The sequence below is a fragment of the Erythrolamprus reginae genome, chromosome 3 (genome assembly GCF_031021105.1).
Source record: "Erythrolamprus reginae isolate rEryReg1 chromosome 3, rEryReg1.hap1, whole genome shotgun sequence".
Taxonomy (NCBI): domain Eukaryota; kingdom Metazoa; phylum Chordata; class Lepidosauria; order Squamata; family Dipsadidae; genus Erythrolamprus; species Erythrolamprus reginae.
The window spans coordinates 153,577,241-153,599,903 of NC_091952.1; the positions used below are offsets into that span (position 1 = coordinate 153,577,241).

A 22,663-nucleotide genomic window follows, 5' to 3' on the forward strand; every position below is an offset into this window, starting at 1 on the left:
CAGGTGGTAGGGAGGGGAATCAATGCTTTCTAACAGACCTTTGACAATTGAAGTGACATTTTCCAATTTTGTTCCAAATACACAGGTTCTTACAATAATGAATAAACACATTCAGGACAGATTAACTAAGAAAAGAAAACATTGCATTGGCATACCTTTCCAGTTGAAATATTCAAAGCCTTTTTATTGAACAAATTATTTATTCCTCCATGCAGAATTGGAAAGCCTAAAACTACATGTTAAACAGTTGGAACACACCCTAGTTACATTTTAGCTCTGAATCTTCCAAACAATTACTAACATCCTATTAATATAATAAATACAACCAGCAGACTTTATTTGGAGACACATTCTTAGCTCTTGAAATTATTCTTGACAAGAGCACAAAATCTTTTACACTATTTTTGTTTTTTGCATTTTAATCACAAAGACTATACAATTGTGTTTGCTGATGTGAAAACAGGTATCTTCTTTAGAAAACTGTAGTAAATATGAAAATTGTTTAAACAGTGGCTAACACAGCTATATCCCAATCAGGTATGTGGATTATTAACATAATTCTTAACAAAAAAAGCAATATATTTGTCTCTCCAGGACAAATGTGCTCTACTCAGCTGAGCAGTTTTTTGAATAATGAACCATATATTATAATAATTATTTTACAATTTAAAAATAAAGTGTCAGCTATTTATGAAGAAGATGGCACTGAAACCTGGGCCATATATCTTGGATTGGATCCAGACTAAAGAGGCAGTCCTTTACATACTTACCTGGGAATAATTTCCATTAAACTGAATGGGACTTATTTCTGAGTAGAGACGTATAGGATTGCATTCTAAATCAATTGCACAATTTGTTTTCATTGAAAACAATGGGAATTTAGATTAACTCATTCATTGATTCTTATGAGCACTAGGCAGAGCTAATTTAGTCTGGATTCAGCCCATTCTAAATGTTACAACTACACACAAAAACACATTTCCACATTTCATGCGATTGGCAGTGTCTAAAAAAATCAATTACTAAGTTTTAAAAACATTTAAATATCTACGGTATTTAAACACAGTGTCTTCTAGTTCCTTGTAAGAAAAGTATGTTGTAAACATCTTTATCCTTTTTTCTAGGAAACATGATGGGCTCCATTTTCATTTGTTGAATAACCACCGGTGAAATGTCTCGCTTTTCAAAATTCTTACATTCCATGATTAAAGCAAAGTCTTATCAATATAACCATACAAGAAATAAACTAACATCTTCCTCAAACCATGAAATGAGAAGTTACTAGAGCAGTCCATAGCTGTTAGCTGCTTCCTGGAATAAAACAAGACAGAGCTACACTAAAAATAATAATAATAATAATAATTAAAATGTCCAAAAATAAGGCCTCTGAAATAAATATTTCCATTGTTTTAAAAAAAGTTAATAAAATTGTACATCACATGGTCAATGTAGGTATAAAAAACACTGCTAAACCATTCTGGATGAAGTATCTGAAGTAAAGTGGCCTAGATTTTGCTTCTGCCGCCGTCCTCTGTTGTTTTGGGGACATTTCCTGTTATCAGAAGCAAGCAGGAGAGAAAAATGAGTCAATAAACCAAGTAATTTAAAAGGGTTTTTTTTAACGATTAGAGATAGTCCTGACTTAGTAACACAATTGGGACCAGCAATTTCTGTTGCTAAGTGGTGCAGTCCCTGATGAAAATATCATGTGACTCTGACAGATATATGATGTCACTTTTCATTGGGTCATTAAGTGAGTTGTTAAACAAGTGAGTTGCTAAATAAGATATTACATGAACATCCCTTGCATTTATAATGCTGGCTCCTCCATTGACTTGGCTTGTTAGAAGCTGGTTGCAAAACAACTAAATATCGATCATATGACACTGGGACACTGTTATAGTTTTATACACCTGCCTGATGCAAAGCACCCCACTGTTGACCACCTTGACTATAAAGATCAATTATCTCCAATGATCTTAAATACAAATTTTAGTCATAAAATTACTCGATCAGTGCAGTCTTAACTTTGAATCATTGCACAACAGGGTAATCATTAACACAGGTCTGCATGTGTGTGTGTGTGTGTGTGTGTGTTTAGTAGCTTTCTCTGCTGTTCTAATCAACAAGTGAGTAGCTTAGATACCTTGGCCATTCATAAGAGTAAAAAACTGTTTCTAACAGACACTGCAAAAAAAAAAAAGCCATTGCAACAAGTCGTTCTATTGGGAGCCTCAGGAACATCGCAGGGGAAAAGTTTGCAGCCGCTTCCACCAGCAAATAAATTATTTTTAAAAAAAGAACAGATGTTCTCTGGTATCTATTTAAGAAGGAGAATGTAACCATCCTCCATATACACCCACCAGCCCCACCTCTTTTTTATAGCTCCAGATATCCCCAAGATATTTTACTCTTCTTCCAATCAGGAACCCCCCTAATTTGAATGCTTTAGTATCCAAATAGAGAGAAAGGAAGGTACAGTGTTAATTATAACTGAATGAATGAACAAATACACCCAATACTACAGCTAAGAATGCCACCCTATCTCTTCCACTTAGGTCACTATCATACCCCTTATGGCCTTTAATAGATGACAACAATATTTTTAAACATTAATTATTGTGGAGGGAAGATAATTAGTATTATCTACATGGGGCTATCTTTGAAGAGTGTTCGGAAACTTCAGAGCAATCATGGGCTTCCCCAGGTATGCCCATGTCACACCAACACTCCGCAGTTTGCATTGGTTGCCAATCAGTTTCCGGTCACAATTCAAAGTGTTGGTTATGACCTATAAAGCCCTTCATGGCACCGGACCAGAATATCTCCGAGACCACCTTCTGCCGCACAAATCCCAGCGACCTGTTAGGTCCCACAGAGTTGGCCTTCTCTGGATCCTGTCGACGAAACAATGTCATCTGGCGGGACCCAGGGGAAGAGCCTTCTCTGTGGCAGCCCCGACCCTCTGGAACCAACTCCCCTCAGAGATTAGGATTGCCCCTACCCTCCTTGCCTTTCGCAAACTCCTTAAAAGCCACCTCTGCCGTCAGGCATGGGGAAATTGATTCCCCTGGGCCGTTCCCGCTTTACGTATGGTTTGTATGAGACATATGATTGTTTTTTATATTAAGGGTTTAAAATTGTTTTTAACTATTGGATTTGTATTGTTCTGTTGCTGTGAGCTGCCCCGAGTCTTCGGAGAGGGGCGGCATACAAATCTAATAAATAAATAAATAAATTTCTTTGGTATGTACAATTAATGTAAAACCTCTACAAAGAATACATTTGAACGGAGTAGCCGATGCAGGGATAATGTAGAACCTGTTACCAGCTCCTAATATTTGGAATTTCTGTATTGCACACTTGTCAAAGCTCAGTTTCTTGAATCCTTTAATGTCAGAAACTAGTGAGGCTCTCTTTCCCTTTTGCTTGGAATTATCTGGGGGAGTTGTCAATTGGTATGCAGAATGAGAAAAACAGACATTCCAGGAAGAAAATTAAGAGTCATTTAATCAAGAAGCCACTATGAATCATGCTTGGCATCATTAACCATAGTTAAGGCTCACTAGCTTTGCTGGATACCCTCTTTCTCCCTCTCTCTTGATAACCTTGTTTGGCTAGAACAATGTTTCAAACAGTGCCAGGATGAGAAAGTAAGACCTAAATCTTATTATCAAAGGCTGCAATCCTATATGCATTTACTTGAGATTAAGCTCAAAAAACTTGGTGGGATTTACTTCTGAATAAATATGCCCTAAATTTAAGGTTATGGGCAAATACATATATTTTCTGCATATTGCAAATCTGATCCTTTTACTGTTTTCCTGGAAAGCCTTATTGCTGAATAGCTTATAAAACTGCTTGATCTGAGTTTAAGTGTATCAGCAGAATGAAAAATGAAAGATACTTTTATTTTGCCTATTTGAACAACTTCAAAATTATTTTAATTCCTTTCTTTCTTATAAGGCCAGTCTGAGTTTTTGCTAGAACACAGGCTATTCATTATCTGCTATCAAATAAGAGAAGTTAAGAGAATTCTAAAATAATATGAAGCCCATTCTAGCTGTAGGAGACTTCTCATACTCACTAATTCTGGATTAATTTCAGCAACTAGGGGCAGTCTGTATTGGGTAATTTATTGCTTATGTTGGCCATGATATGTCATCCAGCCAAGCAAGCAAGTGCTGACCTTTGAATTATATTTTGTTAATGCTGTAGGATAAAGCTTTGGGGATACAAAGCAGAAAACTATTTTGAGCACAGTTATTGCAAGTTATATATACAGCAAGTCGACTGATGTATGAGACCAGTTTTTTTGAAAAACAATGCAAGCTACATGAGGAAGCAATAAGTGCAACATTATAGATCAGATAAAATGTAGAATTTTAAAATAAAAACAGGTGGGTGGGTGTGCCTTCAGATCAGTCTGAGACTCTTACTATCTGCTTGAACAAGTCTCTGTAGGTTTCTTGAAAAGGTTTTTTTACAAAAGTAGTTTGCCATTGTTTGTTTCCTAGGGCTGAGAGAGAAGGGCTGGCCCAAAGTAACCCATCTGGGTTTGTGCTTTACGCAGGACCAGAGCTCCATTTCCTGGTTTCTAGTCTTGTGCTTTAACCACTGCATCAAACTGGCACTCAACGGTACAAAAAACCAGTTTTTAAACCTATTAAAATTGTCACTACTTTGCTTGACAGCAAACAAGCCTTCTCCTTCACTCCTGCACACCATGCAATTGAGCTGACGCATTTATTTATTATGGATTTATTTCTTCAAGTTTCTATAGGTGCCCAACACAGTCAGGAGAGAAGGCATCTATAACTTCATATGTGAGAAAATGTTTTTGATAGCCCAGTACGCTTTAATATTTTCTTGTTTTAAAAGACATAGAGATCCAAGCACATAGTATGACTCACACAGATAGAGGAGAGATTCAAATTGTTGCTTCACCATGAGGAATTGGAATTAATCCTGGGAGTGTAAATAGGGCCACAGAGAATCTATCTTTGACATGGGCGTGGATGAGCAAGCAGCAATCCTGTAGAGGTATTTTAAGCCATCGCATGGATTAAAGGAACAAGAAGGGCTGGTATGTATATCATATTCCACAGCCTGATTTCCCTTCTATTTCTTTGCTGTACTTATTCCACCCCTAGAAATATCTGAGATGAATGAAGCCAACATTCCTCCTTGTAAAACATTTTAGCAGAGTTTGAAATCAATGATATAGAAAGGGGGACAGGCGAATAGGATGATGAACAGATAGGAAATAGGTTGATTCCAATACAGTATTGATTTATTCAGGTCTCTATATTACTGGAGATGCAAGTTAGTGCCAAAGTGAGAAATTTTCAATTTACTCCCTCAGTTTTCATTCATTTCAATGAAAGAACATTTGTTTTCAAAATTATTTGAAATAAGAAATTCTCAAGAGCAGACTATGTCATTCTTGCACTTATTTAATTAGAAGCAGGCCAAGGATACATGCTCATTTTTCTTTACCTGTCATTATATAATTATATCTCCAATGATTTGCGTCCTATGCTTCAATTAAATGCCAAGAAAACTTAGGGAGAGAATTCCTTCTTTGGGCTTTTTTCAATAGCAATGCAACTGTCATTGCTAAGGGGACGTCCCAGTTTTGACAAATTGCTGGAAAAAATTTCTCTGTCCCTTTTCTTCCTCTGCCCATTACATTTAGTACATAATTTTGAAAGACTTTCTGCACCGAGCTTTAATTCAAACATATTATGTATGTATAAGTTTGATTATAGGACTGTGACATCTTGTGACATTTACATCAAGAATACTTACCTAAATATTTTACCTTGATAATAATAGAACACATGTGTGTACTATATATGGACTCAGAATGTGTATAAGTGTTTCACACATATACACCTACTTCCATGGAAAGAGAGTGAAAGAGAGCACGTTTCAAGTAACAAAAGTACTTATTATCTCAATCCATTAAGAAAATAGGTGGGAAAGTATAAATCATGCCCCTAACAAAATAAAAACTAAGAAAACAATATAAGATACCACTTGAGAGAGTGTGCTTCTGAACTTACCGAGTTATACACATAACAATTGCAACTATAATAGCAATCTGGACAGCTCCAATTATTGCTGCAATAAGCACGTGAGTGAACTTTTGTCTACTGGGGACAACATAAAGTATGCTAAAGTCTGTTTTTTCACAATGTTGTCCTGTGTATCCAGATTCACACCTAAAAAAGAAGAGTAAAAGTCCTTGAAATATTATATATATACTAATATATACTCTGTATACACACAAACACACATTATTGTTAGAATAGTAAAATAGTAAAAAAGCTCTACATGATATAATAACAATAGACAATAGAAACAACTATTAAGCATAAACAAAAATATTATGGAAAACTTGTAGAAATATCTTCTCCCTTTCTGGTTCTTTTCTCAATTGTTGACTGCAATTTATTAATACTTTACATTGAACACTGAAGATTATTGCTAATATTTTTTTCAAACCTTTTGTCTGTTTTTTAAATTAGTTCCATAATGTTTTCCCTACAAACCATATTACAACTGTCTAAATATGCTGTGTTAAATAATGTGTCGTACATGAGGTCATTCCTGCCTAAATTTGTGTTGAGGATATATAACCCATCGCTGTTTCTCTTTTCAAATGATTTGTTGAATTTCTTCTTGCAAACTGTCAGAAAACTCAGCATGCTGTATATTCCAGCAAATTATGACATATTTCAAGTATGTTTCCTGAGATTGTACCTAATAAAATTTTTACCAGCTCAAATTAAAAAATAAAAGAACATAAGATTGAAGGAGTATTTTAACATTCACATTATTTTGTAGATTGCAGCATACAAATGAAAAAAATTCAAAGCCACGAGCCTTTTTATTAACAAAGCTCCACTAAGATTTGTAGAAATATACTATATAGGTTGTATAGAAATTTATAAAATTTAAAATGTCCAAAGAAGACCAATGATGGTGAACCTTTGGCACAAGTGCCACAGGTAGCATGTGGAGCCATATCTGGTGGCACACAAGCCGTTGCCCTAGCTCTGCTCCCACATGCATATGTGTGCTGACCAGCTGATTTTTGGCTTGCACAGAGGTTCTGGGAAAGCATTTTTGGCTTCCAGAGAGCCTCCAATGGGATGGGGGAGGGAAGCCTTTGGAGCCTGGGGAGGGCAACACATGAGCCTACTGGGCTCACCAGAAGTTGGAAAAAGAACATTCACAGCCTCCAGAGGGTCCCTGGGTGGTGGGGAAAGCTATTTTTGCCCTCCCCAGGCATCGAATTATGGATGTGGGCACTCACGCATGCTCAATAGTGCACATGCACGGTCTTGCGGCACCTGAGGGGAAAAAGGTTCACCATCACTGTCCTAGACTGATAAAAGTGCAAAAGATTAGAAGCATCTATTTTTAGAGTGTATCTATCACTATAGTATTTGTATACATGTTAGGGATATTAAACTCGCGGACCGCAGACTGGATGCATCATGTGCTGGTCTCGCCCAGTCCTTCAGGACCACCATCTGCCGCACGAATCCCAGTGACCGATTAGGTCCCACAGAGTTGGCCTTCTCTGGGTTCCGTCAACAAAACAATGTCATCTGGCGGGACCTAGGAGAAGAATCTTCTCTGTGGCGGCCCCGACCCTCTGGAATCAACTCCCCCCAGAGATTAGGACTGCCCCCACCCTCCTTGCCTTTCGTAAACTCCTGAAAACCCACCTATATCGCCAGGCATGGGGAAATTGACATACCCCTCAGTTGTTTCGCTTTATGCTTGATTTGTTTGGATTGTATGATTGTTTCTTAAATAAGGGTTTTAAATATTGTTTTAATATTGGATTTGTATTTTGTATTGTCTGTTGTGAGCCGCTCCGAGTCCCTTGAGACGGGCGGCAAACAAATCTAATAAATTATTATTATTGTTATTATTATTATTGTCATTATTATAATTATTATCATTGTTATTATTGTTGTTGTTATTGTTATTATTATTGTTATTATTGTTATTATTGTTGTTGTTGTTATTATTATTATTATTATTAACAAAGGGGGGGAAAGTCCCAAGGCATCATGTGACACTGCTCTGACACAGCAAGTTTGATACTCCTGCGTTAGACTAACTGGTAGACTTATTTATTTCTTCTCCCTTAATGTTTTTTTTCATCCTAAAACTGTCTTTTAGATCAGTATTTCCCAACCTTGGCAACTTGAAGATATTTGGACTTCAACTCCCAGAATTCCCCAGCCAGCGCATGCTAGCTGAGGAATTCTGGGAGTTGAAGTCAAAATATCTTCAAGTTGCCAAGGTTGGGAAACACTGTTCTAGATGAATGTGTATGGGTCTCTGTATATATTGTTCCAGTTCTTGGTTTTCTGGGAAATGAATTATTGTTAAATCAACATGACTATAATTTAATCTGAGCATTTTCAATACAAGCTAATCCAAATACTAAATCACAATTGCTTTTAAAACCTTTGCAGGCATAGTTACAACTTTAATTTAAGGTTAGTCAATAAAAAGAACAATGACATTTCAGATAACATGAATACAACAGTGACAAGGATTTCCCCCTTCCTTTTCTTAAAACACAAACCAAACAAACTGCAATCCATGTCTATTTATGCTTGAGAAACGAGCCAAAGCCTTCAACTGATACCTTTATCCTTTCGGACACATTTCAGCACCACCTTTTATCATCTCTTTATGCCATTTGAAAGTATCAACTGCAATGCTACTAAGGTTTCCTCAGGCAAAGAGAAGATTGGAAAGGCATACGGAAATGCATATGTACTCCTAATTGGAGTGGGGAGAACTATGTGAACCAGGGTGGTGGTGGGGAACACTTATGCAAGTAACCCTACTTGAACTGCAGCAAACTGAATCAAGGTTCAAAATATGCACCAAGACAAATTTCTTGTATATCCACTCATACGTGGCCAATAAAATTCTGTTCTATTCTATTCTATTCTAAGATGAAGACCATCCATAATAATTCCTTGCACCCAAATCTTTTAATATTTGCTCTCCTTCTTTAGCAGATTGAAAGAAGACAGGCAAAAATTAATAAACTTTTGGTAGCTTTAAGCAGGCTGGACTAAAAAGATTAACAGGAAGTGCTGTTGCCAGAGAACATTTTTGTCTACCTTGGTTTGTATCTACTAAGAGTTCAAGAGATTCATCCTTGTACCCTGTCTATGTCTATATCATCTATAACTTCACTGAAGGATAATAGATCTTCTGTCACTTTCCCTGCCAGTAATTGACAGCTGCCATCAGTCAGGCCTTGGTAATTTCAAAAAACAAAAAGCCGCTCAATTTTAGTGAAAACATCAGGTTGCTGACCATCCTTGTGCCTGAATTTGGGGGAAAGAGAAAGCTGTGGTGACTATAAAGTACAGTATGTCAATGGCCCAACAAACAGTATTGCTCAAACTATTTTATAAGGAATCTGTTTACATAGCAGCAGGCAGGAGTAAAAAGAGGTAGAAAATAATAGAATACTATAAATTTGAAATAACAAAAACACAACATTGGATTTAACTAAAATCATCGAAATATGAGAGAGTAGAACCTCTTTTCAAACTATCTAGGGCTATTGCCCATATTTAATAATATACAGGAAATGTAGGTTTTCAGATGGTGCTTTTATTAGTGTAACTGACTTACCGGCAGGAAGCTTTCTGGGTTGAATAAATGAATTCACATTTCCCATGGATGCAGTAGGTATTAAAACTATCCGAGCAAGGAATATGGTTTCCAATATAGATGTCTTCCCTTTGATCACTTGCATCTACGGAAGAAACAAAAATATAAGGCAGAGTAGTTTATTGGTTTACAAATATAGTTGAAACCATTATAAGACAATCACTCAATATTTTAAAACTAAAATGCTGTATTTCCTCAGCAGCAATACCATATCTCAGGAATAAAGTTGTCATATTACCTCTTATTTTAGCAATATTTAAACATAAGGTTTTTAAAATAAATTTATTTTTTTATCACCAAAACGAAGAAAAAATCTTTTTTTAAATTTTCAACTAAACAAATTAATTTTTTGGGTGGGTGGGAATATTCTTTTTTAAATTTAAATATTCCTAAAGGACACACAGTTAAGGTATTGTGAAAGTACATTTGTTTGAATTTTAGTCTTAAAGTCTCAGATGAATATTTGCACATTTTAAATAATAATATTAGTTCTAAAATCTAATAATGTTAATCCAGTGTTAAAAACAACTGATATTCATATTAAAAAAACAATAATAATTTACTTAGATGCAGATTTAAATAAAAATATGTTGAACATAAATGTGGGTTAAATTGGCTTGATCCATTTTGTACCTTTACTACAAAAAGTAATAATGTTTAAAGGATTTATAGATCTAAATAGTTACAAATCTCATTATTTGAAAATAACAGTTCTATTTAGCTATACAGAAAATAAATTTCATTGCCTTGTGGAAAAGTGTATCACTTCAGTTATGGGACAGTTTTTGATAGAGGAAAGTTTACCGCAATGTTCATTTTTATTCAGAATGAAACCAATGTGAAAATCTTTCTGTTTATAAAACTGCAGTGGGCGCAATCATCCTTTAGTCAAGAATTGCATCACTGTCATTATATCCTGCCTTCAAATTTCATCTGACTTTAACATGTCGGAAACACTTAGTCTGATTTTTGGGATTTTCTTTTCTCCTTAACCTGCTTTTGTTAAAACTTTGCTTTGATAAAGAGTACTTGAAAGCTCCAAAGATATTGTACTCTTTTTGTGCCATTTTTCCCTGTTTTAATTGACTTTAAATAGATTTGGGTTGTTTTGATTTTTTCCCCTTCATATGGGCCAATCTTTCATAGAGATAGCATTATGAAAGCTTGAGGGGGTATGAGGAAGGAGTCTTCATAATTCTGATAAATTAAATTAGCAAAGAAAATAAGGATGCCCCATCCCTCTTGCTTTTAAAGCAGAAGACCAGCAGAAAAGTGGAAAGACTCAAATATGATGGCAATGGGTGAATTATTTGGAACATCTAAAGAAGCAAGTTGGGAAGAGAGCCTCCTGGAGAAAATGTATTTATGTGGTTGAAAAGACAACACTGACTTTATGAAACATACCATAATCAATCAATTAAAAAGGCTCTGAAATAAAGTTTCAAGTTTCTGTGCCTGAAGGGACAGCCTGTTTTGGGTCAACATCATGGCTTCTTTTTCTAAAATTTGCAAATGTTTACTTAAAAGCAAAATAGCCTGTAAGTAAAGATTTGCAAATTTTAGAAAAAATGAATTGTGTATTCTTTCCATTTATTCTTTTTATAGGATGGTCTATGTTAAATAGGACAAAGCAGAGGAAGAAGCCATGATATCTGCAAGCAAGGTTTTTTAAAAAAGATTGTAATCTGTTGTGAGCGCTCTTTATCCACCTCAGATCATGTCAGATTCTGAGTAGGATGAGCCAGGCCCTTCTAGATACCCTGGGCCAGTGGGGTTGCCAGCTGATGCAGAGAGTGAGAGTGAGGGGGAAATTGACCTAGAGGGTGCTGATATAATAATGAGGGAGTGGTCTCAGTCGGAGGATGAGGAAGACATTAGAGTGGACAATCTGTTATTAGATGCTAGATATAGGAGATTTCTGAGAAGGCAAGAGGATTTGCATAGTGAAAGGAAATAAGCTTACAGCTTTACCTCTTTGGGGTGTGATGTCACTTCCAGGCAGTATAAAAGCAAAGGATTTTGGGCAATTGGGTGTGAAGTTTCAACGCTGTTCATGGAAGAGGTGTTCAAGTGGGAGGGGTGCCTGAAAAAGGCTCCAAAACATGATTCCTGCCTTACTAAAATACCTTCTTTGCTGGATGATGTTTGTCTTAGATTCTGGTGAGCTGTTTTATTCTCTTGAATGATAAATTGCCTCTGTTATCACTAAGGAATGCAATGGGGCCGAATCGGAGAGAAAATTTACTCCCTTCTTCTTGCCATTCAATCTGCTTTTCACATTGTGCTGCTTTTGCCAATAAAGATTGTGATTTTACCATGAAATAGTGGACTTTTGGGTTGGTGGTTTCGCTCCGAGAGGTTGTGCACAGAACATAATTATGATAACATGTTTGACGCTCTGCCCGCTTTTGACATGCATTGTGGCTGTTTAGCCATATTAACTTTTTAATATCACAACATGTACATCTTGTAGATGTTGCTGTGTACAAGGAAACCTTTAATTTCTAAGATGTCTTGATTTCACAGATAAAGAAGCATATTATATAGTTAAAAACACATTCACCACTGTTCTTGATTTCTCCGTATCAAACTTTTCCAACCTCTTCCAAATATACTATACTAATAGCAACATATCTGTACCCAAGCCACCCAGAAAGCAGCAGACTGTGTGGAATCTCTTTTCCTTGATCCCTAGCTCTTGAATGTGCGAATGCATCCGAAAGTATGTTGATGGTATAAATATTAATTTATGCAAGATTGTCAGTCTTCATGCAGTCTCTTTACACCTCCAAGTTATCACCTATTGCTGTCATTATGAAATTATTCATAGGAATACATTTTTTTAAAAAATATATATATTTAAAAAGACTTCATCAGCTTAAGAGTAGGCCAGTGGAAAGAAAATTTAAAGGCAAGCATTTTCTTAAACGTATTAATATACACATGTATGCACAACATTATGAAATGTAAATATAAATATGCATTTAATAAAGCAATTCAGAGGAGCAAACTAAACAATTTAATTGTCAGGCAAACCAGAAAGAGCCAGAAACAAAATGCCAACATTGATAAAATTCTATTCTGTATACATTAAGGAGAGCCTCCTTAGTTTAAAAACCTAGCACAGATAAGCTATCTGTCAGATTAATTTTCCAATTCTGATGAATTTATGAGCATATACCAAAAGATTAAAAATAGTCTAATATTCCTGGTGCATCTTCAAAGAGTTAATAACAATTTGATTAATGAAAAAATAAGCTGCTATTATAAATCCCCTTAAAAATCCACTTTATGCCCCAGAAATATTTCACAGCTTCCCTATTTTTCTCTTTTCTTCTACAATAATTTTTCCAATAAACAATAAAAGTGTGAGAAGAGAAAGTGACAGGAGGAAGAAATTGCTTTTCTGCAGAAATAACTTCTTTTTCCCATTTCCTCCAGTTTTAAAAGTCACCTTTAAAACTCAAGTGCAGAATACAGGAAATCTATTTTATTCAGAGTCAGTCATTGCTCAGAACAATGTATGAAAGCTTCCTTTCCAACCCTTAACGGCAGGATTATGTGTAGCATTAATATAGGGAATACATGTAGGGCTTAGACAATTCATAGCTCTATTCTTCAATTTGATAAGGGGGGAAAAAAGCAAAAGAAATACAAGATCAGTTTATTTGAAACTATTGATATGCTAAATTTTCCTGAATAAATAAAAATGGGTTCATTATTCAAAGTATGTTACTGTGAAGAACTGCCAAGGCCAACAGAGGTACTTGTAAAATTGTGTTTGAGCATAAATGGATTACTCTGAAATGAATTGGGTACAGCAACTTATTTTAACACTTTTTTTCATAATTTCTATTGCACTAAATTATTCAAGTATTAAAACCCCATCACACTAAATATTTTATCACTCCATCACAATCACACACTCCTGGTCTCAGCAGCATTGGTGGGGGAAGAAGGAAGAAAGTAAGTGGCCCCTCTCAGTGCTTCCTGCAAGGCCTGCCGGGCTAGTGGGAAGTAACTCTCTCTGACACAAAGGCTGGATTCCCATCACAAGCAACAAGAAAATCTAATCGGTCCTCAGGTGGGATGGGCAGGGTTTCTCTTCCTTCCTCGTGAATTAAAAATCCAGGCTCGCAGATTCTTAGATGGGGATAGGGGGTGGCGGGGCAGCCCAACAGTTCTCCCTGCTTTTGCACATGTTAGAGATGTGCAGGAGGAGAAGGAAGAGGGGGGTTTGCTACACAAAAGCTTCAAAGGCCGTGCAAACTTCAGGTGAGCTTGCAAAATAAACTCAATGAACCTTGCAAGGAGAAGGAGGAGAAAGTCACGGTCACCTTTCCTTCCCTCTTGCTGCTCTTAGCACTTCCCAGCCTCGAAGCTCCATACCTCACACCGACCTGCGTTCAAACAAAGCCCTGCCAGGCGGCTCTGTATCCACTGTGGCTGTGTGGCGAATTTCCCTGGCGCGGTGCAGTTCAGAATGATGGAGACCCCAGGCAAAAGCACACCCTGCCCTTTGGGACCCAAAGTGCAGTGGGTTTTCCTTACCCCCTCACCCTCGCCAGCATCAGCCTTAGCTATGGGGTTGAGTCTTAGAGTGGCGGCAGTTGACCAAAGGCCCCGCGGAAGCAAAGCACGCTAGGCCAAAAGGCAAGAAATGGAAAGCAGATTACCCAAGACTGCTGCACATTGCACACCGCATCTCCCACAGCCCTCTTCCAGTGCAGACTCGCATCCAACTGCATGAGCAGTCCCAGGACATCCGCTTGCAGGGCGAGTGAGCGGCAACCTGCTGACCTGTTCAGGGGTGTGGCCATCCACCCACCACTGAACCATCTGTCACTACAGGTACGCCCAATCCAGTCCGAACCGGAAGCATTTCACCTCTGGTAAAATGGTAGATTGAAAAACACTACCCTTCTACTTATCCTGGTCTTCCCAAAAGCTGCATTCCCCATAGTTTTTCAACCTGTTCTTTGGCTTCCCTCAGTCCTAGTGAGAATTAAGAAACTGCAGAGCAACTAAAGGGCTTTGGGGTAGAGAGTAGGAGAGGTGACCTTGACAAAAATATGCAAGAATTGTTACCCAAGCAAAGAGGTCTAAAGCATACTACAAGTCCTGGAAAAGTAGTGGTTCAGGCCAATACCTCCCTGATTCATTGGAATAGAAGGAGGACGAGGAGGAGGACGAGGAGGAGGCAGACTTGCAAGATTCAGTTGCTATACCAACATATAAGCTAACATAAGCCTTAAAACCCCACCTTTCACATCTGGCCGATACTGCATTCCATCATCCTTCTTCCCCAATAAGTTGGAATCATCAGAGTCTATTGGGAGGAAAAGAAAAAAGCATACAATTAACATACAATTATCAAAGGAAACAGTTTAATAAAAGATGGCATGCATTATATTCTTCTCGCATGGCTAAAACAATTAGATTGTCCAGATTGCTTTTACTGTCCCAATCAATTAAGGCTTAATTTCTTAAACAGTTACAAAAACCAGAAAAAACATCCCCTACTGCATAACAGTGAAACACATAGAAACATTTAGGCATGTAATGTGTAATCATGACAGCCAGTTTGGTTTATGGCACAAGGCTAGAAACCAGGAGACTGTGAGTTCTAGTCCTACCCTAGGCAGAAATCCAGCTAGCTGACTAAGGAGAGTCTAGGAAAGCTTGCCAAGAAAACTGCAGGGACTTTCTAGGAATCAGTTTTGACTTGAAGGCACCTCAACTCCCCCCCCCCAGGTATAATCATACTGTATTTTATCTTAGAATTGTCCATTTCAAACTAATCTTAACATCCAGCAGACTAATGCTGCTTGAAGGATATGTGAACTTCACCTCTTTTATTATTTATGGTTTTTAAAAATGTCCTAACATCCTGATATTGTTTATCACAGATGTAATCATAAGGCCTGTTCAATCAGACCTACAATATACATGCTCCGCAGTTCTCAACAAGCACAGAAGAGCATCCCAAATCAATCCTATGGTTGCAAAAATGTTTTTTTTAAGTGTATGACAATGTTTGATAAAGTTGGTTGGATAAGACTGTAGGTCATCAAGGACAGCTGGAACTTAATAAATCATACAGAGCAAGAAACACAGCTAACCATTTCTGTAATCTGTAAAAGACAAAAACCTACAGCATATACAGTAATACCTAGTCTTATGAACTGAATTGGTTCCGGAAGTAGGTCCATAAGGCGAAAAGTTTGTAAGACGAAACATTGTTTCCCCTAGGAAACAATGTAAAAGCGCTTAATGCGTACAAAGGGGGGGGGGAATTGCAAAATGGCGCTCCGCTGGACGACGCCGCCCGGCTGTCACCTTTTAGGTTTAGGTTTAGGTTTATTGGATTTATATGCCGCCCCTCTCCGCAAACTCGGGGCGGCTCACAACAATAATAAAAAACAGTACAGTACACAATACCAAATCCAATGCCCACCCATCCAGTTCCAATTGAAATTAATAATCTCATAAAAAGCAGTATATATAAAAAACAGGCACACAGTCAATCAATCAACAAAACAACATGGGCAAGGGGGAGGTGTTTTAGTTCCCCCATGCCTGACGGCAAAGGTGGGTCTTAAGGAGTTTACGAAAGGCAGGGAGGGTGGGGGCAATCCTAATCTCAGGGGGGAGCTGGTTCCAGAGGGTCGGGGCCCCCACAGAGAAGGCTCTTCCCCTGGGTCCCGCCAGACGACATTGTTTAGTCGACGGGAACCGGAGAAGGCCAACTCTGTGGGACCTAACCGGTCGCTGGGATTCGTGCGGCAGGAGGCGGTCCCGAAGATATTCTGGTCCGGTGCCATGAAGGGCTTTATAGGTCATAACCAACACTTTGAATTGTGACCGGAAACTGATCGGCAGCCAATGCAGACTGCGGAGTGTTGGAGTGATATGGGCATACTTGGAGAAGCCCATAATTGCTCTCGCAGCTGCATTCTGCACGATCTGAAGTTTCCGAACACTTTTCAAAGGTAGCCCCATGTAGAGAGCGTTACAGTAGTCGAGCCTCGAGGTGATGAGGGCATGAGTGACTGTGAGCAATGACTCACGGTCCAAATAGGGCCGCAACTGGCGCACCAGGCGAACCTGGGCAAACGCCCCCCTCGCCACAGCTGAAAGGTGTTTTTCTAATGTGAGCTGTGGATCGAGGAGGACGCCCAAGTTGCGGACCCTCTCTGAGGGGGTCAATAATTCCCCCCCCAGGGTAATGGACGGACAGATAGAATTGTCCTTGGGAGGCAAGACCCACAGCCACTCCGTCTTGTCTGGGTTGAGTTTGAGTTTGTTGACACCCATCCCGGCCCCAACAGCCTCCAGGCACCGGCACATCACTTCCACTGCTTCGTTGACTGGACATGGGGTGGAGATGTACAACTGGGTATCATCGGCATATTGATGATACCTCACCCCATGCCCTTGGATGATCTCACCCAGCAGTTTCATGTAGATATTAAATAGCAGGGGGGAGAGGACCGACCCCTGAGGCACCCCACAAGGGAGAAACCTCGGGGTCGACCTCTGACCCCCCACTAACACCGACTGCGACCGACCGGAGAGGTAGGAGAAGAACCACTGAAGAACAGTGCCTCCCACTCCCAACCCCTCCAGCCGGCGCAGAAGGATACCATGGTCGATGGTATCGAAAGCCGCTGAGAGGTCAAGGAGCACCAGGACAGAGGACAAGCCCCTGTCCCGGGCCCGCCAGAGATCATCCATCAACGCGACCAAAGCAGTTTCCGTGCTGTAGCCGGGCCTGAATCCAGACTGCTGAGGACCTAGATAATCGGCTTCATCCAAGGACCGCTGGAGTTGAAGTGCCACCACCTTCTCGACAACCTTCCCCATGAAGGGAAGGTTGGAGACTGGACGGTAGTTATTAAGCACGGCTGGGTCCAGGGAAGGCTTCTTGAGGAGGGGGCGCACAACCGCCTCCTTATAAAGTGGCGGAAAGGACCCCCTCCCCAAGGAGGCGTTGACAATCTCCTGGACCCAGCTCCGTGTCACCCCTCGACTGGCCGAAACCAGCCAAGAGGGACACGGATCCAGTAAACAGGTGGCGGAACTCACAGCTCCAATGGCCTTGTCCACTTCATCAGGTGTCACCAAGTCAAACCCCTCCCAGACAGATGGACAAAGACGTTTAGCCCCAGTCACCTCGACTGACTCATTGTCAGTCGACTCTGTTTCACAATTGGAGTCGAGGTCCGCTCGGATCCGGGCGATTTTATCAGCGAAAAACGTGTTAAAATCCTCGGCACTACTCTGCAAGGGCTCCCCAACTCCCCTCTGATTAAGAAGGGAGCGGGTTACCCTAAACAGAGCGGCCGGGCGGGATTCCGCTGATGCAATCAAGGCGGCATGATACGCGCATCTTGCCGCCTTGAGCGCCACTTTGTAAGTCTTAATATGAGCTCTTACAAGTGTTCGATCGGATTCGGACTTACTCTTCCTCCATCGCTTCTCCAGACGTCTCTTCTGGCGCTTCAACACCCGGAGCTCCTCGTTGAACCATGGAGCTCTACGGGGTCTAGTGCCGCGGAGAGGTCGCAACGGCGCAATCCGGTCAAGAGCCTCCCCTGCAGCCTTGTTCCAGGCCTCAGCAAGAGACTCTGCCGAACTGTGGACAAGTGTATCTGGAATAACCCCAAGCGCCATCTGGAAGCCTTCTGGATCCATCAGGCGTCTGGGGCGGAACCTCCTAATTGGTTCCGCCTCCCTGCGGGGAAGGATTGGAGCCAGGAAGTTAAGCCGCAGTAGGAAATGATCTGACCATGACAAAGGCAGCACTTCTAAGCCCCTTAATCTCAGATCATTACTCAGTTGCTCAGAGAGGAATATCATATCGGGTGCGTGCCCACCCTCGTGAGTCGGACCCTGAACTACTTGAGTCAGGTCCATGGCTGTCATGGTGGCCATGAACTCCTGTGCCAGTCCAGAGGAACCGCCGAGCGACGGCAGATTGAAGTCCCCCAGGACGATAAGTCCGGGGAACTCCACCGCCAGCCCGGCCACCTCCTCGAGCAGCACAGGCAGGGCTGTTGACACGCAGCTGGGAGGCAGGTACGTGAGTAACAAGCCCACCTGAACCCCTAAGTCCAACTTCACCAGGAGGGACTCGCAACCCGCAACCTCTGGAGCAATGAGCCTACGCAGGCCAAGACTCTCCCTGGCTATAATAGCCACTCCTCCCCCCCTTCCCTGGGGTCGAGGTTGGTGCCATACCCGAAACCCAGCTGGGCAAATTTCAGAGAGAGGAACTCCTCCCTCCGGGCCCAGCCAGGTTTCGGTCACACAAGCCAGGTCGGCCTCCTCATCCAGGATCAGATCCCGGATGAGGAGAGCTTTATTTACCACCGACCTGGCATTGAGTAGCAACAACTTGAGCCCAGGGCCAGAATTACACTCATCACCAGTGCTTTGAGTTAAGCTCATGGAGCCTGAAGAAGGGATCGCTACTAAGCAGCGATTCCTCCTTCCCCTGGAACGGCTAGCTCCATGGCTTCCGCCATACCTGCCTCTCCCCAGCAAGACTGGGATATTTTGACCCTCTGCCACCCCAGAGATAAGTGTCCCCTCCCCTCCTGCCCCTCCAGCGTCAGGTGTGCCAAAAATTCCATTCATGTCATATTCATTCATTCCATACATATTATAATCCCTCCCACCCACTCCATTCCATCTATCACTCCCCTCCCATTCATTTTCATTCACAGTATTCCATTCATTCCAATAATTACTAAAATAGTCCCATTCATTCATGCCATCACTACCATCCTCCCATCCACTTAAAAATCCCCACAATAATTTAATTAAAAAGAGTTAATATAAAACTAATAGTTCATATTATTAAAATATTAATTATTAAAAATATAGATAAATATAAGTAATAAAAATAAATATATAGGTAGAAGATATTTCAACTGGTCAGTTAATTAATCAATTAAGCCAAGTTCATATAGATATCATCCAGTCCAAAAAGGTGAGTCTGAGGGATGTATGATGTTATTAGTAGGACAAACAGTCCTGAGTATAAACTCTGTCCTCTGTCGTCCCAGGTTTTCTCTTTGCCACTGTCGTTGTTATCAGCTTTCTCACCTCCACGACACCCCCGGTCTCTCATGGGTCGCCCCAAATGTCTACCAGTACCTCTGCTGTTATTTGAGAGGTATCTCTGTATCCCCTGGTCTTCAGTTATAGCATCCAGCAGCCACAAGGTTTTCATACTGTCAATTTCAATCTGGCAGTTTCTTTCTCACAATCTCCTTGTTCACTATAATGGCAGACCCTCCTTCTTCCAGGCACTCCAGCACCGAGTATGTCCACCGCAAAGCCCTCCGACGTCAAGCGTGCCCACCATGTAACCACTCGACGTCCAGCGTCTATCCGGTAGATCCCGTTGTTTTTGGGAACGTCCTGCTGTTGTGGGGGACGTTTTCCTCCATCTACTTTCCTCCTCGGCCCGTGCACAGTCGGCCCAGCATGCTTGCCCTGAACATTCACACACTCGCTCGCTCCTTCTCAGTCCCTCTCCACCTCTCCTTTTCCGCCTCTGTCCGTGTCAGTATGAGTCAATGCTGGGCGGCAACCCCCACTCTTCTTATCTCTGCCAGCCCCCGGGTTGAGCCTCAATGTAATTGCAACAATACAGCTCACCCCACTGCAGAATGCTCTTAAAAAGTGTGGATTCAGGGCAGAATCAAACCAGCTCGGTCACAATCGCCATTTTCCGAGCCCCAGCTGATCGGGGCTCCCAGCTTTCTCACAGCAGGAAATAAAGAGAAAAGCACTGCCGAGACACAAGGTAACATGATCCTCCGAAACGGGGGAGTCTAATCCTTCTGAACTATCTGTTGTTTTTCAAAATTAACTGAAAAATTTCCCTATATTTGATCTTAATGCCGTAGTCCAGCGGAGCAGCAGTCTCTTCCCTCCCTCCTGCTACTCAACCGGAACCGGATCTCTTCCCTCCCTCCTGCTACTCAACCGGAACCGGATTTTAAAACAGCCGGGGGGCTTCTCAGTGTTCTCCTGAACCTGAACCCGAACTTTTTGGGTTCGGGAGGCCACCGAGAAGTGCCGCCGCCCGTCTGTCACCTTCTGAAAAGTTCGGGTTAGGGTTCGGGAGAACGGCGAGAAGCCCCCCAGCTGTTTTAAAAGGTGACAACCGGACGGTGGCGCCCAGCGGAGTGCCATTTTGCGATCTGCAGTGGGTTCATAAGCCGAAAAAAGTTCGTAAGAAGAGGCAAAGAATTTCGAAACCCCGGGTTCATATCACGAGGGGTTCGTATCACAAGGGGTTCGTATCACGAGGTACCACTGTATTTTATTTTTATGTTTATAATAACCATTTATCAAATTAACAGGATAGTATATATACCATCTAACCATATTAAATGTTAATAATATTACTATTAGTAGTAGCCTGGCTGTCACAACTGGGAGCAACCTGTTTTCCTGTTTTGCTTTGGAAATGAAAACCTGCATAAATGTTTCATAAAAGCATTTCCATCACTGAAGATGTACAAAGGCAAAGCGAATTCTGATATACAATACAACACAAGAAGTTATTAACACATCTGAAGCCCTCAGATGCTTGTCATTCAGTGAAGATGTGGAACAGCTTTAGCATCAAGCAGAAGAATCAAAGTGTTGCTGTCTCCTTCATGTTGTTTTCATACTTTGAACTCCCCACAATAAGAGGAAGTCTCTGGAGTTTATATTTTGGAGTTCAGAAACGAATTCTGCAATCTGAAAGTTGAAGTGTGCGTTTGTGTATCTTCCAGGGAAACAATAATTATGGGTAGAATTTTATGAAAAGGTTATTCCTGAAATCAGGGAGGAATTTGAGGTAAGGTGAACCAAAGGAAGTGCAGTGACCTGACTATATTTTGAATAATAAGCTGATTCAAAGCATCTTTAGTGAAGTTAACTTTCTAGCAATGAGACATTTCTTCCATTAACCTGGCCATAGTCATACAAATTCTAGATTAAAATCGAGAAGTCTTTCCTAAAAAATAAATGGAGGTATGTACAAAACTGAAACAAATACAGTGGTACCTCTTGAAATGATCCAAGTAAACGGCTTGGAGTTAAAACGCTTTATTCTTTCACAGAGAAACAACAGCCGCGGCTTACTTTCACTGCCGAATGCAATCTGACAGGAGACGCGTAAGCCCAGTAGCACAGGAAAACTTTCGCCCGGCAACAAGCGACGCCTGACAGCTCTTTAGTTTGGCGCCCAAAGCCCAGCGGCCAATCAGAGGTAAGTAAACAGTCCTGTTTGACTCTAATGACTTTTGCTTAACAATAACTCTTTAACTAATTTCCCTGGTAACAGAAACTTCTGGATTTAACATCCCTCCCCCTTCTGGTTGATTTATTACAGATGTTCACTCCGATAAATATGTAATAAATTCGTCCAAACGGGCTGGTCTCCTGGGTGCCCGCTCAGACCTTCGTGGATCTTGGAGGACCTGGGTATCCACCGATGAAGATGGCTCTTCCGGATGAGACTGTCCAGCACCCCCATGGCTGGAGCCTTGCGGAGCTGCAGCTGCGCTGGCTTGACTAGGAAATCCAGGTAAGTCCCAGTCTATTTGTTCCTGGTTCCTAGTAGGTCTTGAGTAATTTCCTGTGGGGTGTGAAGGAGGAGAGGCCCCATTACTTATGGCAGCCATATTGTCCCTTATACTGGCAGATGCCAATCTCCCTCTAATGTGATCTATGTGCCTCTTCCAGAGGCGGCCATCACTTAGGGCAATTGTATATGTTTTTGGACCTGTTTGCTCTGTGACTATTCCACTCTCCCACAATGTGCCCTTATCAAAATTTTTAACATACACATTTTGACCGATACATACCGAGCGTTCCGGAGTGGTGACATTTACCGTTTTTAACTGGACATAGGCTGGGTGCA

The 22,663-nt window shown here is 40.8% G+C and overlaps 1 protein-coding gene across 3 annotated transcripts in view; it reads right to left on the bottom strand.

The window, feature by feature from the left end:
• Window positions 1-158: 158 nt before the first annotated feature.
• TMEFF1 (transmembrane protein with EGF like and two follistatin like domains 1) overlaps window positions 159-22,663 on the bottom strand; it is a 162,654-nt gene continuing 140,149 nt past the window's right edge. For 2 of the 3 annotated variants that reach the window (XM_070749075.1, XM_070749074.1), the window contains exons 7-10: window positions 14,993-15,058; window positions 9,691-9,814; window positions 6,069-6,227; window positions 159-1,552 (exon numbers count right to left, since the gene is read on the bottom strand). In XM_070749075.1, coding sequence (XP_070605176.1) covers window positions 1,468-1,552; window positions 6,069-6,227; window positions 9,691-9,814; window positions 14,993-15,058 — 434 coding nt within the window. In that variant the 3' untranslated portion in view covers window positions 159-1,467. Of the gene's footprint in view, window positions 1,553-6,068; window positions 6,228-9,690; window positions 9,815-14,992; window positions 15,059-21,926; window positions 22,379-22,663 lie in introns of those variants that run through there. The other variant, XM_070749077.1, reaches the window with a different exon arrangement.